The sequence below is a fragment of the Miniopterus schreibersii genome (assembly GCF_964146895.1).
Source record: "Miniopterus schreibersii genome assembly, chromosome: X".
NCBI classification, from domain to species: Eukaryota; Metazoa; Chordata; class Mammalia; order Chiroptera; family Miniopteridae; genus Miniopterus; species Miniopterus schreibersii.
Window position 1 is genome coordinate 9,838,962 of NC_138104.1, and position 13,560 is coordinate 9,852,521.

A 13,560-nucleotide genomic window follows, 5' to 3' on the forward strand; every position below is an offset into this window, starting at 1 on the left:
CAATCATATAAACATATCACTATTCAGCCAAACAAAAAAATGTATTTGTAAGCACTAAATATTCTCATCTGGCACAAGAAGGGCAATACTGAGTTATAAATGCAAGATCTCAAGTGGAGAAAATTTCAAATACACAACTATACCCCTTCCCAATTGAATTTCCTCTTCTCTTGTGTGAAGTAAATGGAAAAAAGGAGAGTTCTGTTGACACAAAGGGACAGGTATGGAAAAGAAAGAGGAGAGGAGAGTCAAGAATTTCAGACTATGCATGAGCCTGACAGAGGGAAGGAGAGGGAAGCAGAACCTCAGCAAAGAAGAGAGGGAAGGAAGGGAAGGGGAAAGGCTAGAGGGCAGCTGCTGACTCCAGGCATACATAGGTACTGGGGCAGCCCAGAAATACATGGACTTATTCCCCAAAGGCTCAGAGATGTAGTTTTTAGGGACCTAGATTGGAAGTGAGATCCAGAAGCTCAGTGGCAAGTCTCTCTTATGCTTTAGCAAAGGGAGAGAGCTTCTGGCTCTCGCAGCAGCATTAGTGGCACTCTTTAAGTACCACCTCACCACTATCACTACCAGGAAGATGCCTTCTTTCCTTCCTCTTTTTTACTAACCCACACCCCCAGTATTTATATAAATCTTACCCAACACAGGAATGTAATTTGAATGGTCACAATGGTTTTCCCTTCCATTGAAGGAGAGGATTTCTTCCTCTCCTCCTGCTGAAAATGGACTGGGTGCTGCCCCTTTATACATTTTAGAGCACCAAATCATGAAAAGGGGGAAAGGGAAAGAGTGGCAGTTTGAGACCAGTATAATTTTTCTCTGGCATTCATTCTCTCCTCTCCACCCCTTTGGGTCTTCTGAAACTCCTCCTTTTGATCCTGGCAGCTCTGCTCCCCTTCCTCACTGCAGCATTCTGCAGCAAGTTCTCCAACCCTTGTGATAGCGCATTGATATCAAGGTGCATCTTTCTGGTGATGCTTGTCTTCTAATGTGGGATCTTAGACTGATATGCCAGGGAAAGATCTGAGTTTGGGATGGGTGAGTGTCATGGAAGATGAAAACAGAAACCAAACCAGGTAGCCAACTGCCTTGCTGGGAAAACAACTTGAGTTGGCTTTGGGGGCAGTTGGGAGACATGACTTGAACCTGAGTGCACAGGGAGCCAATAGGCAGAGGGTGGCAGGTTGTTGGCTTGGGTTACAGTGATGCCTTGGTAACATAAATACAAAAAGACTGCATAATGTATTAGAGAGAAGGTGGATGACTGAATATCATTCAGCCTCAGTTTTGTCAACTGCAAAATAGGGGGATACATGCTCACCCCATAACAGTGTGGAGAAGAGTGTGTTAAGTAACACTGGTAAAATATTTAGCCCAAGGCCTGGCACAAAGCCCCTTGCCCCCTTAACTTCCCTTTGGTGTTGTACACAGGAAGGAAAAGGACTTGCCTAAGACCAAACAGCAAGTAGCAGAGTCAGGGTTAGAACCCAGGTCTTCTAAACATTCTGACATAAACGGGAGAGAGGAACATTTATAACGCCCCCCAGGAAGGCTGCTTCCCACTCTACTTCCTCTGCTAAGAAGGCTGCCAGGGCTACCTTTCTGGACTTGGTGGGGGTGGAAGTAAGGAGTAGTGTTAGGAGCTGACTCTATGCATATTTATATCGACACCATCACTTAGTCCCAGCCTCGAGGGCTCAGGCTTCTGCCTCATCCCCTTTCTCATCATCACTCAGGTAATCTCCCCATGCCATCTTGGACTGATTCATTGCCACTTTAGCACCACCTCTGCTGCCCAACTATGAGTCAGTGATTCACCCTCTAGCTGGCCAGGGTCTCTGCCCTCCAGGAAAGAGGCTTTCTTCTTAATTGACTGCAGAATCCTCAGCTGCAGTAAGACAACACCCTTCCAGGCAGGCAGAGCTTGAGGGCTTTGAGAAGCAATAGAATAGCCTGTTCTCCAAAAGCCACTGCCCTCCGTTCCCACAGTGCCTAGTGTACCAGTATTGGAGTCCTCTCTATAGATTCCTTGTAACTCCTTCTGTGTCCTCAGGTCTCAGTGTTTCCAAGGAGTTTCACCCAGGGCATCACTTTGCCTCATGTACATAGCCCGTGCTGTGTCCGGCACTGTGTTAGGCACTAGGGAGACAGAAGGTAAAAGGAGATATCCCTCCCTGACACCCAATGTGTTCTCACTACTAAATATAAAAAAATAACATGGGAAACTTGGAAAAAGAGAGAAGAATGTGGGGGGAGAGAATTAGGAAGTCCCTGAGAGGGGTGGAGATGATGGGAAGAATGTCCTCACTGCAGCCCCCATGGACTGGGTTGTGACCTGGAATTTCTTGTGGCTAGTGAGTGGCATCACTAAAATCACTGGTGCAGGCACTTCCCTTAAATACAATAGGAGAGTGAATGCTGACTGAATCCCTGTCTATCCACTGCCTTTGTGGGGGGCGAGGCATCACCTGATGCCCATATCTCCCTCTTAGCCTTTGATCCACCTTCTCTAAGACCCAATTTTTATCTTTGATGAGGGTGAGGGAGAGGAAAAGGGAATAGAAATTTGGAGGATCTTAACTGAGACACATTTACATGTTTCCTCCTTTAAACTTCACAACCCCCCAGCGACCTAAGCCAGTGACTTGTCAAGATAGTCAGCTTTAAAGCGGCAGAGTTGGGATTCGAACCTATAACGACTCAGAAGCCTGTGCCCTTTGCATGGCAAGGTGCCTCAGCGAGCCCAGCGGTTCTCTTCCTTCACCTCTCCATCCGCTCTCCATCTCAACAGAAAGGAGGCAAGCAGAGGAAAGAAACCAGAGAATTCTGGAGTGACCCTGTGGTCCGTTGCAGTGGGAGGGGACCTCAGTTTCCCGAAGGGGCTATACCGCCAGAAGTGCAAAACACCTTTGGCGACTCTACCGCCCTCTACCGCTGGTGGCTCCCGGGCCAAAACCTCTGTTCTGAGGGCTTGTGTGCTAAGGAAAAAAAGCTCACCCACTGCTCAAAAGCTGTCTGGGGCTGGTTCTGGGCTGCAGAAAGCCCTGACAGATTTGGTGACATAAACGGGAGAGAGGAACATTTATAACGCCCTACTATGTGTCCAGCACGGTATCAGTGATTTCTCACAGCCATTGCCTTTTATGTAAAAAATTAGTTGCTTTGCAAAATAGTGAGCTCTCCATTAAAAGAAGTCTTCAAGCTAGATTAGAATAGGTTTCGCAAAAAGCTTGTCTGCAGATCTAAACTCCTTGTTGAAACCAATAAAGTCCTCCTCCCCTAACAGTTGCCCATTATCTCGGATAGAGGGAGGAACAAGCAACACCCTCCGGGGGTGGGGAGCAGAGGTCAAGGCCGTAAAGGGATCTGGGGAGGGTGAAGGGAGGAGGAGCCTCTGGCGGGGTCTCCAGTAAGCTGAACCAGGGTCCCTGCCGAGCTTTCGCGCCAGTCGCCCATCAGAGGATTCCCCGTACTTTCCATTTTTCCTGGGTTCCGACTGAACCCTACTTGGACCCAACTCCCTCCCTCCCTTTGCTTGGGAATGGGTAACGGGCAAATCCCAGGTCAAGGGAGAAGAGCGTCTCTGCCCTCACCTCCTCGCCCGCCCATCCCCCCACCTTCCTTCCCCTCCTCCCCTGCTCGCCCCCTTCTCTTCCGCTGGGAGGGAAGGAGGGGGCGGGCTGTGTGTGTATGTATGTAAGCATGTTCGCGTGTTTGCGCGCGCGCGAGTGCTGTACTTCTGCATGTGCTGTCGGTGTGTGGCTGGATATGGGGGTGTGTGCGGTGCATGTTTTAGTCCGAGTACTTGATGTGGAGTGTATTTGGTTTACGCTTGGACATGGAGCATGTGCTAGTATGGTGTTTGTGTGTGCATGCTTGTAGGTTGTGTTTCTGTCCGATTATAGTGTGACTGTGTGGGTGTGGTCTGGATGTGGGCGTGTTCGATGTATGTTTCTGCAAGGGGTGGTGGTCGTGCTGCGGTGTGTTTGTGTGTGCTTACCCTTAGATGTGCTGTGTCAATGTGAATTTATGGGTGGTGTTTGCTGTGGTGTGCAGTGTGTGAGAGATAAGGTATTTTTATATGTTAGCCCACTTAAGGTGTGTGTTCAAAGGTTTATGTATTGAGGGTGCAGTATGTGCAGTATTTTTGGATGTGATGTGTCCATGTGTGTGGTGGGGATGCATGTGGTCAGTGTATGTACTCGGTTGGAGAGCTGGAAACTGTGTGTCTTGTGAGGGAGGGTTGCTGCGTGCGTGTACCGGTGTGTTGTGTGAAAGCACAGGGGTTGTCTAAAGAACCTGGTGATTGTGTGCCTGGTGTGTTTTTTGTTTGTTTGTTTTTAAATTGGGGAGGGGGGGCGTTGCTCCAGGATTGGCACGAGGAAGGAAGTAGGGGCCCGCAACCAGGGCAGGGTCTCCTGCTGGCTTTATCTGCTCCGTCTGAGTCTGACCCGGGCCCCTCCCATTGCTGTGCGTGGCCTGCAGGGGCAAGGTGTGTGCTCACCTGGCTGCTTAGAAGAAAGAAGAGGAGGGCGCTGCGCGTGATTGGCCAGGTAGGGAGCCTAGGGCGCGGTGCTGGGGCTGGTGGGAGTAAACTGGAAAGATTCTCTGTCACTTCCCCCACCCAGGGGATCCCAGGTTGTGCCCAACCGAGCCCAACTATTTGCTCAGGGCCTGGCTGTTTCACACCTCCTTGGTTTATGTGTGGCAGATCCAGCTGCTTGGGATCCCTCTCCCCCCTGGGAGTCCTGACCTAACTCAAGAGTCACAAAACTTTCTCTGCTTTTCTGTACCTCTCCCTCCCAACTGAGGGCCCTCTCCTTTGAGCCAACATAGTTACACTCTTCATACTTCTCATAACATGGTCATACATAACTGCAATTATTTCTCTCTCCTTTTAATTCTGAGCTCCTGTAGAGAATGCCTGGTATATAGTAAGAAAAATAATAGTGATCATAATAATAATGTTACCACTGATTAAGCACTTATTGTGTACCAGGCACTGTGCTAAGTGCTCTCTCTTACATGCATTATCACCTTGAGTCCTCACAATGACACGATAAGGTAGATAGAGCTATGATTATCTCTATTTTACACATCACACATCAACCTCAGAGTAGTTAAGTAACTTCCTCAAAGTCGCACAGCCAGTAGGAGGCAGAGCTGGTATTTGAACCCAGGTCTGCCATGCTCTCTAAAACTTTCTTCTGTACCAGGCAGCCTCACCAAGAGTATCCTGATTCCTTCTTGGCATTGAAGTCTATCAAACAGTATCACTTCCCAACAAATATTTATTTTACGTTTACTGACAGCACCAAGAGTGCTCAGCATAATTTCTTTCTTTGTCTCTCAGACAGCTGATACCTTCTCTATCTAATTACCTGCTTTGTTGACACCTCAAAATCTGTAATTACCCTAGGCTCATAAGCACCTCAACAGCTCCAGTTCTGGGAGCTCTTCTTAGGCTGGTGCTGAAAGAAAGCAGAGAATGAGCATTTTCCAGCCATATGGTCGGGAGAACTGGTTATGGAGGGGAATGGGGGTGATGGGGTCAGGATGGAGTTAAGGGAATGATTTCACAGCTCTCCCAGAACTTTTTAAAATAGCATTATCACCAGAAATTGGTACATTTCAAGCAGATCAATCATCTCCAATTCAAACTGCACATAGGAAAAGCAAGGCGAGACCCCTTAGAAAAGATTCCTAAATGGGCCCCATTTTGTATTATTCATGATTGAGGGGAGCACTATGCTTGCCTAATGGGGCTCATGCTGCTCTAATACCTTCAAAGCAGCCTCATCTGAGAAATCGAAATTAAAACAATACATTGCATTTTGGGGAACACATTTATTGGGGGGAGTCGGGCTCAGTCACAGCTAAAGGACACTGGAAGCTCTGGCTTCCAGCTCAGCTCCTAGGGAACCAGCCTAGACTCCAGCGAAGAGGTCAAGGGGTGGATCTAGAGGGACAATTCAATGGTGGTGAGTCATTTTGCCACTTTTCAAGGGGGAAGTGAGAAGCACGATTTAAATTGCTACTGTTATTATTGTGCCCTTTCAACTGGCACAAATGAGCCTGGTGTGCGGAGGAGAAGCAGCTGGAACATCCATAAAGCTTTCTCCTAGCTGAGCCTAGGTCAGCATCTCATCCTGGGTGGGCAGGAAAAACACTGTCTAAACTACTATGTAGCCAGCAAGTCTCCTTTTGAAAAATGGAAAAGAAAAAGGTTAGAGAGGCCAGTCTCAGCCACCCAGGGCTCAGACTAGCTGAAGCCCCTTGGTAAGTCCCTGCAAAGAATTCATGCAAACTTTGGTGTCTCCCAGGATCTGGTTTCAGGAAGTTGGCTTCCCTGCTGGTGTGGAGCTAATCTGAAACCTCCTCACTCTCCTCTGAATGTACTAGCTTCACTTTCACTCCCTCATAGTCCCTATGAAGCCTACTCTCCCTCTTTGAAGGTTTTCTCTCTGTCTCCCACTCCCCCACCCCCATACCACTGGACCATCTGTCTAAATCCTGTTGTACAAGTCCCACCTGGATGCATGACGACTCTGGTTCACTCCGGCTCAGTGCTCCTACCTGTGAAATGGGGAACAAACTTCAACTTTGAAGAAGCCAAAAGCTCAAGAGTTGTGGCTCCAAAGATGCAGTCCCAAAGCAGAGGCTCTAAATTATTATAATGGAAGGCTATCCTTACTCCCCCTCTCAAAACCCAGGACCCCTGCCAACACTGTCACCACCATGGGGTAGACACACACACACACACACACACTTTTCCTTGTAGTTTAAAAACCCCATTATAAATCTCTCTCTTTAAAGTCTATAACATGAGGATTATATGGGGAATTGTAAAACTGGAAAGATGCTTTAATAGCCCACATTACTACCAAATGTAAACAGAGATTTGCTTGTTTTCATCCCGACCTATACGGAGCAGGGCACCAAAAAGTGAATCTCATTAAGAGAGATCTTGATTTCCCCATGAGAGCAAAACCCTTTAAAGATTAGGACCTTCATCTTTTCCATAGGGGCAGAGGAGCTTTGGAGTAAGACAGCTTTGAGTTTTTATCCCAACTCCATCACTTACTTTCTGGGTGACCTTGGGAAGTTTACTTCATCTCTCTGAACCTCAGTTTTCTCATCTGTAAATTGGAGATGCTAACATCTGCCTTAGAAATGCTCAGATGACTGAAGGAGTCAATATGGAAAGCAGCAGCCTAATGCCTAATGTGTATAACAAATGCTCAAGGAAATGTTAGTTAATTTCCTCCCTCGATTTACTCCCTCCCACCCTATCCCTTCTCATATAGCTCAGATTGTCTCAATCAGCATGTTCAGGGACTGAAGCCTACTGACTGAGTTGCCAATTTTCCTCATTACTGGTTTGTCTGACACTCTTGAAATAGCCCCTCTTCTTTTAGGATGATGTTTTGATCAGCTTAATGCAGCCCCGGAAGAATTGGACCCTAAGTCCAATTCTCACTCTGCAGTTTCTCCTGGCAGTGTTAATGAGAGCTAGGTTTCAGATGTAATACTCCAGACAGGAAAGTTTCAAACTACTTGCTAGATTTCCCCCGACCCCAACTCCCAAACCCTTGCTGCAGACCCAGCCCCAACCTTATCCCTTAAATATGTACCTTTGTGTTCAAGAGAATGATGGCATGAATATTTCCTGGCTGAACTGCCCCAACGACCCTTGTTTTCTTTTTCTCACCTCTACCCTAGAAATTAAGAAGTGATCCCAAGGCAACCCTTTTTCTAGTAGCCACCAAGTTTGGGGGGGTAGATGGGACGGTGAGGGGAAAGATATTTCTTTAAGATATAGTTTCAGCACCTTAAATACAGCTCCAATGGTTGTTATTCATCTGTTTGCAGTTAAAGGAAAATAAAACCTACCCTTTACAAAAATGGTAAAGTGAGAGAAAACCCCAATCTGTGCCCTTTCCTCCCTGATGCTGTTGCCTCCCTCTAGAGACAAAAACAAGTCACTGCAAGCTAAAGCTGCATTTAAGAAAGGAGGGGGGAGTGGAGTTTAAGAAGTTGAAGGTAGGGGTGGATATAATTCTAAGGAGGGATAAGAAGGTTAGAGACTAAATAAGTATTGAGCTTCATGGCAGAAAAAGCTCTGAGAGGATGGGCTTCAGGTGTTTCAAGTGTATGGAAGATGCCTTCAACTCCTTCTCCTTCACCCTTTTCATCCTGCATACTACCCCTCAATGACTCTAGACTCCACCATGCAAGTTAATCTATTATAGAGTCCCTCTGAGGATTTAAGAATTTAGAAAAACTTCCCCAGCTCCTACCTGTGTCTGCTTCTGAGGTAGTCCTGTAGCCTCCACTTTGAGGAGGGAAGCAGGAGGGGTAACAATTAAGGGTCAACCATACCATGCAGAGAATAGTTGGAGTAGGTGTTCAGGATAGGCCCTGGACATTTAGTAAGCTTTCCTGAGCACAGAGACCTACCAGTAGCTGGGTACTGTGTTCTCATCTTGAGGAAGCTGCGTGGATTTCAAGAGGTGTATCTGAGATGTGACAGTAGCTGCCAACGTTCACCAAACATGCCATCTACCTATGTCTGCTGATACATATGAGAACAAATGATACTGCCAGAAGGAAACAGAAATCGTTTCCTAGTGACTCAGAGCCCCATTGATGAGGACACAGGTAGTATTTGCATTGCATCTTCCAGTTGAAAGGTGTACCTTTTCATAGAAAGGAATCTATAAGTAATCGAATAGTGCTAAAGACCAGAATTGGATTCTGGGCAAGGGAACATTATCAACATCATATTGACCACCTAGTAAATGTTTACTGCATATCAGCATAGTGCTAGAAGCTTTGCAAATGTTATCTGTTTTAATCTCACTCAAGCTTTGAAATCAGACCAAAGAAGTTGTAAACCTTGCTCAGTCACTGGGTGGCAGTGAGCAAGTTACTGAACCTCTCTGAGCTTTGTCTATAAAATAAAGATAATAATACCAGAGAGTTGTTATGAAAGTTAAATGAGATCATTTATGTAAAGTGACTGATATGTAGTAAATATTTGGAGAAGGAATAAAAAGCATCTTTTGATACCTGAGCCATAGAATACACTTAATATAATGTTATCAATAATAATAATAATAATGTTTATAACCTGGAAATGCCAGCATTATTAAATCACTTTAAGAGAAGTTGAATAACTTGCTCATAGCAACACTATAAATGCAGGCCTGGGATTCAAACCAGACTTCTTCCCACCCATTGTTAGGGAACACTTTATGATCATTGGGAAGATCACATATGGATGACCTAATCTATCCAATATATTTAATCTACAATTTGAAGAAAAAATCCTCATATTAAATTATGCACAGTGGGATTATAGATTATTGCATGAACTGTATGCATATCATAGGCCTTCAATTAGGCTTTTAAAAAACTCTTATAATTATTAGAGTTATTTAAGAACAAACCTGATAGAGAATTTAGGAAACAGAAAAAAAAATAACTATCATTCCACCAACTTAAAAGAATCTCTTACTTTATTTACCTCATTGCTGGATTTTCATGTTTCAGAAATGCATATTTGACAGTTATAATCATACTATTTTCCATGTTGTTACCTATTTTTCATAAACATCATTTTTATAGTTGTAGACTAGTCTAGCAAATGGATATGTCATATAGTTTAACCATTCCACTATTGTTGGACATTGAGGTTGTCTTAGTACATAAGTGTGAAAAAAGGAATGATGTTGCTTTCACCATTGCCATAAACACCCTCAGGGACCTGGTGTCCTGTTTTATCAATGTCCAATATGCTTTCTGTCATTTTATATTTAAGCATGATGATTGTCATCTTTAATGCTGGAGCATGAGGTACATTTGCAAGAGTACTATTTTTTGCATTTTTATCACACAGATTCTGTATTTTAACCTCATGGTGGGTAAAGTGTGGGCTAACCTAGAAACTTAAGCTCTACAGTGTCATTTTTTTTCCCTATGGCAAATGTTTTGTTGAGGTGCAAACAAGTGATTTACAAAGGAACTTTGGGAAGTTCTGCCATTGGTGAATGGAGGTGCTCATCTGATACCATAACAAAATGAGTGGGGTATTTCATTGGGAAACTCACTCCAGCTCCAGCTCTGGAAAATAATCCTGTTGCAGCTCAACCAAACCTGGCCTCAGCAAATCAATTGGATCCCATATCCAAGAAAAGATCAAATTTGTATAAAAAGTGGGCCCCAGGGTCCCTTTAGCTATAGAGTTTTGGCTGCTTTACAGAAGTCCAATTGTCTGAGGCAAACTTCAATGCCAAGAGTGAACTGGGGAGAGAATTTTCAAGTGGGTCAATCATGCTGTCCATTTCCCTGAGAAAGACCATTTTGGGACTCCATTCTTCCCAGGGTTCAATGATGCCTCTACCAGATGTCTTTGTATGATCATCCATTGTCCATTACCACCCTCAAAAGATTGCTCTGACATATCAACCATCTCCGGGGAAGGAGGGTGGGTCAGTGATAGAACATTTAGAATACCTTTTCCACTCTTACCCGTCAGTGGCCAGTTACTTCTCCCAACCTCTGACTTCTGAGGAGTTCTGGAAGGCATTTGAAGAGAGGCACCAAGGGCAATTATAGCCCTATAGAATATCAATAGTCAGTCACAAAGTTATTCTTTCATGTTGCACAGCACTTCTCAGGGGAAGTGCAACAGATGGGTTCTTACCTGGTCAAATAGACTGTACCCACAGACTAAGTACTTATTTCAGAGTGATGTTGTGTGATTTAAGTGAGATCATACATGGAAAGGAATGAACCTAAGGCTCAGCATCTGAGAAGTACTTCACGTATATTAGCTGCTATTGTATAAGTAAAAGAGCTGGTGTAGGCAGTGGTGTGCCACTGGCATCTGTGGGGTGATAGGTCTCATAAGACCGGAAATGCAAGAGCAAATATAAGGTCTTGTGCTTGGGTCCAAACAGCAACTAAATACAGAATGGAGACCGAAAGGAACTTGGATTTACTTTAAAAAGAAAAAAGAAAAAAAAAGAGTTGCTTCAGTTGAAAGTACTTCAATATAAACAAACTAGTTGTATGAACTGTGTGGCATGTACATGGAATTTTTGTGTGGTGTGTGCATGTGTCATATGGGTATATTGTGTTGTGTGTTAAAAGTACATGATGCATGTCAAGTGTGTGTGCATGTCTGAGTTTATGGGCATTTGTGGGTGTGGGAATGTGTATTTATGGCTCTGTATCTGTGTAACATGAGTGTGACGTGGGCTTCCAAAAGAGGGAAAGTCAGCCATCCAGGACTATATTTACAGTGGCACAGCTGGAAATCCTCTTTTGACCAGGTCACTGGGCATTCTCAACTTGGAGCATGTTCAAAGGAGAGCAGCTAGATATGGGTAGGAGCCTTGCAACCATGTCACATGTTATACAGATGAAGGAACTGGGGAGGTTTGGCCTGAGTAAGAACAGGTGTGAAGGAGGGTGGAGGAATAGGGAGGATTGGCACTGTTCCCTTGGGAAGATCATGAAGGCTAGCTCCAATGCCAGGACATAAATTTGGGTTCAGTTTAAGGAAAAGTCTTCTAATTCTAGTAGACATGGCTGTCTTTTGATGGGGATGGGCTTCCTGGTGTGATACTGACCCTCTCCAAGTGGGATTATTCATAAAGGATCCTTCATATCCTTGATCTCATTGGAGTCATAGGACAGCCTGGTAGGCCAGGCGGGGGTGTAATGGTCCCCCCTACCCCCTTTTAGAGGGTTGGGTGTTTGAGCAGTAAGGCCTTAAAAGGCATCTTATAAAACCCCCATTTTCCCCCACTCACCAATATCACATAAACAAAATATACGGAACAAAAATTAAACTGTGTGTATGTGGATCTCTTTCCTTCTCAGAGACCTTGGGGCCTGTCAGCAACTGTACTTGAACTAGCTAAGCATGCTGCAGTCCCTTAGCAATAGGTCAGGCTCCTAGGATGGTTCTCAGTAGAGTACTAGGGCTGGAAAGAACTAAAACAGGTTTCTGTTGAATTAAGTTGCTGAAGCCCCTCCTCTCCCTGCCTCCCTTCCCTGCCTGTGAGGAGGCAGAGGAAAGAGGAGACAACCCCAGGTTTGGTCTATGGCTGGTGACCAATGACGCACTCTCACTAATATAGATTTTGGAGGTGGAGACTATGGAAAAACAGGTGGCAGTGGGGGCAGGTGGCAGCCTGGAGGGGGTGGGGCCTACAAGAGGGAGTGAAGGACAGTGTGTGGGGGGCTCTGGAGAAATCTCAAAAAGAAAGTATCAGTCTCCTGAAACTGAAAGGAGGAAAAAATAATCAGTTTCTAAAATGTACTTTATAGAAGCAGTGCCAGGAAAAGGGTGAAATGCCACCCACATATTAATACTTGTGCTGTGATCTTTGCCCATCTATACCTCAACTGCACAGGGATAGGGGAACCAAGAATTAATCTCAAATACGCAAGGAAAGACCCAGACTAAAGACCCCAGGCTTCCATCATTGCGCATTTTGGGGCAGTGAGCAGTTGGCAGAACTTCAGCAGACCTGATTTGCTGACAACAGCTTGTATGACCTTGGGAGGGCCTTTCCCATCCCTGGGCTTCAGTGTCACCATCTCTTGAAGGGATTGAATTCCACGACTCTTAAATGGCCCATGTTGATATTCTGTAGTTGAGAATAGGATAAGGGGAATAAGTTTCAAGGCAAAAGCCCCCCCCCCCAATCTTAAGGGCCCCTGGGCCCTGTGTGCCCTGCCAGGAAAGTTCATCCATGGGCTTTTAGGTCCTTGGGTTGGGGGAGGCGCTCCTGCATGTCTGGCCCCAATGCGGCCAGTTTCTGAGGAAGGCTGAGCCAAAAGCTCCGCCCCCACGCTCGCTCCGCGTCCCGCTGAGCCATTAGCGCGATTGCTCTGTGTTCCGGGCAAAGCTGGTGATTTATGCCCGGGCCTCGACGGGGCAGTCCCTTGAGCCAGGAACAATTAGCTAAAAGCCAGCGGGAAGAGAGGCAAGGGGATGGCCAGCCAATCCCCAGGGCTCCCAGCTGGGGCTGCAGCCGCCCGCAGCCCCCGGCCAAGCACTCTAGCCCCCCTACTGGGTGGTCCCCACTCACCACGGCGGGGGCGGGGCTCAAAGGCCGACGCAAACAGGCAGTCCAGAATCCACGCCATGACCCTCGCTGAATGCTCTGCAGCCTGGAAACTAGCTTCCTCGCCGTCCCCCGCACTGGCCGCCCTAAGTAGCCCCCGCTGACCACGCCCTGAGCCGCACCCTGCACCCAGCTAAGAGTGTCTTGGTCACCGGACACCTCGGGCTTGTCACGAAGGGGGCAGGGCCTCAGGGAGCCCACCCCCACCCCCACCCCGCCGGAGGGCAAGCCGCTGGTCCCACAGCCCCTTCCCCCATGCGGAAGGAGGCGACGACACAGCTCCTGTCCCGGGAAGCTCTGACTGAAGGCAGGACCCTTCCCTTACCCCAGGGATCCCAGAGTCTGAGGGGAGACGCCATCTCAGTCCTGGTGAGCCCCGAATCTGAGAGGGAGGGGAGGTCCCTGCCCCCAG

At 46.4% G+C, this 13,560-nt stretch overlaps 1 protein-coding gene across 4 annotated transcripts in view; it reads right to left on the reverse strand.

The window, feature by feature from the left end:
• ARHGAP36 (Rho GTPase activating protein 36) overlaps positions 1-13,289 on the reverse strand; it is a gene marked incomplete at its 5' end in the record, with an annotated part of 31,885 nt that extends 18,596 nt beyond the window's left edge. For 2 of the 4 annotated variants that reach the window (XM_081124806.1, XM_081124804.1), the window contains 2 exons: positions 12,549-12,668; positions 13,113-13,231. In XM_081124806.1, coding sequence (XP_080980932.1) covers positions 12,549-12,668; positions 13,113-13,170 — 178 coding nt within the window. Of the gene's footprint in view, positions 1-12,548; positions 12,669-13,112 lie in introns of all 4 variants that reach the window. The other 2 variants (XM_081124808.1, XM_081124805.1) reach the window with 2 other exon arrangements.
• Positions 13,290-13,560: the final 271 nt, after the last annotated feature.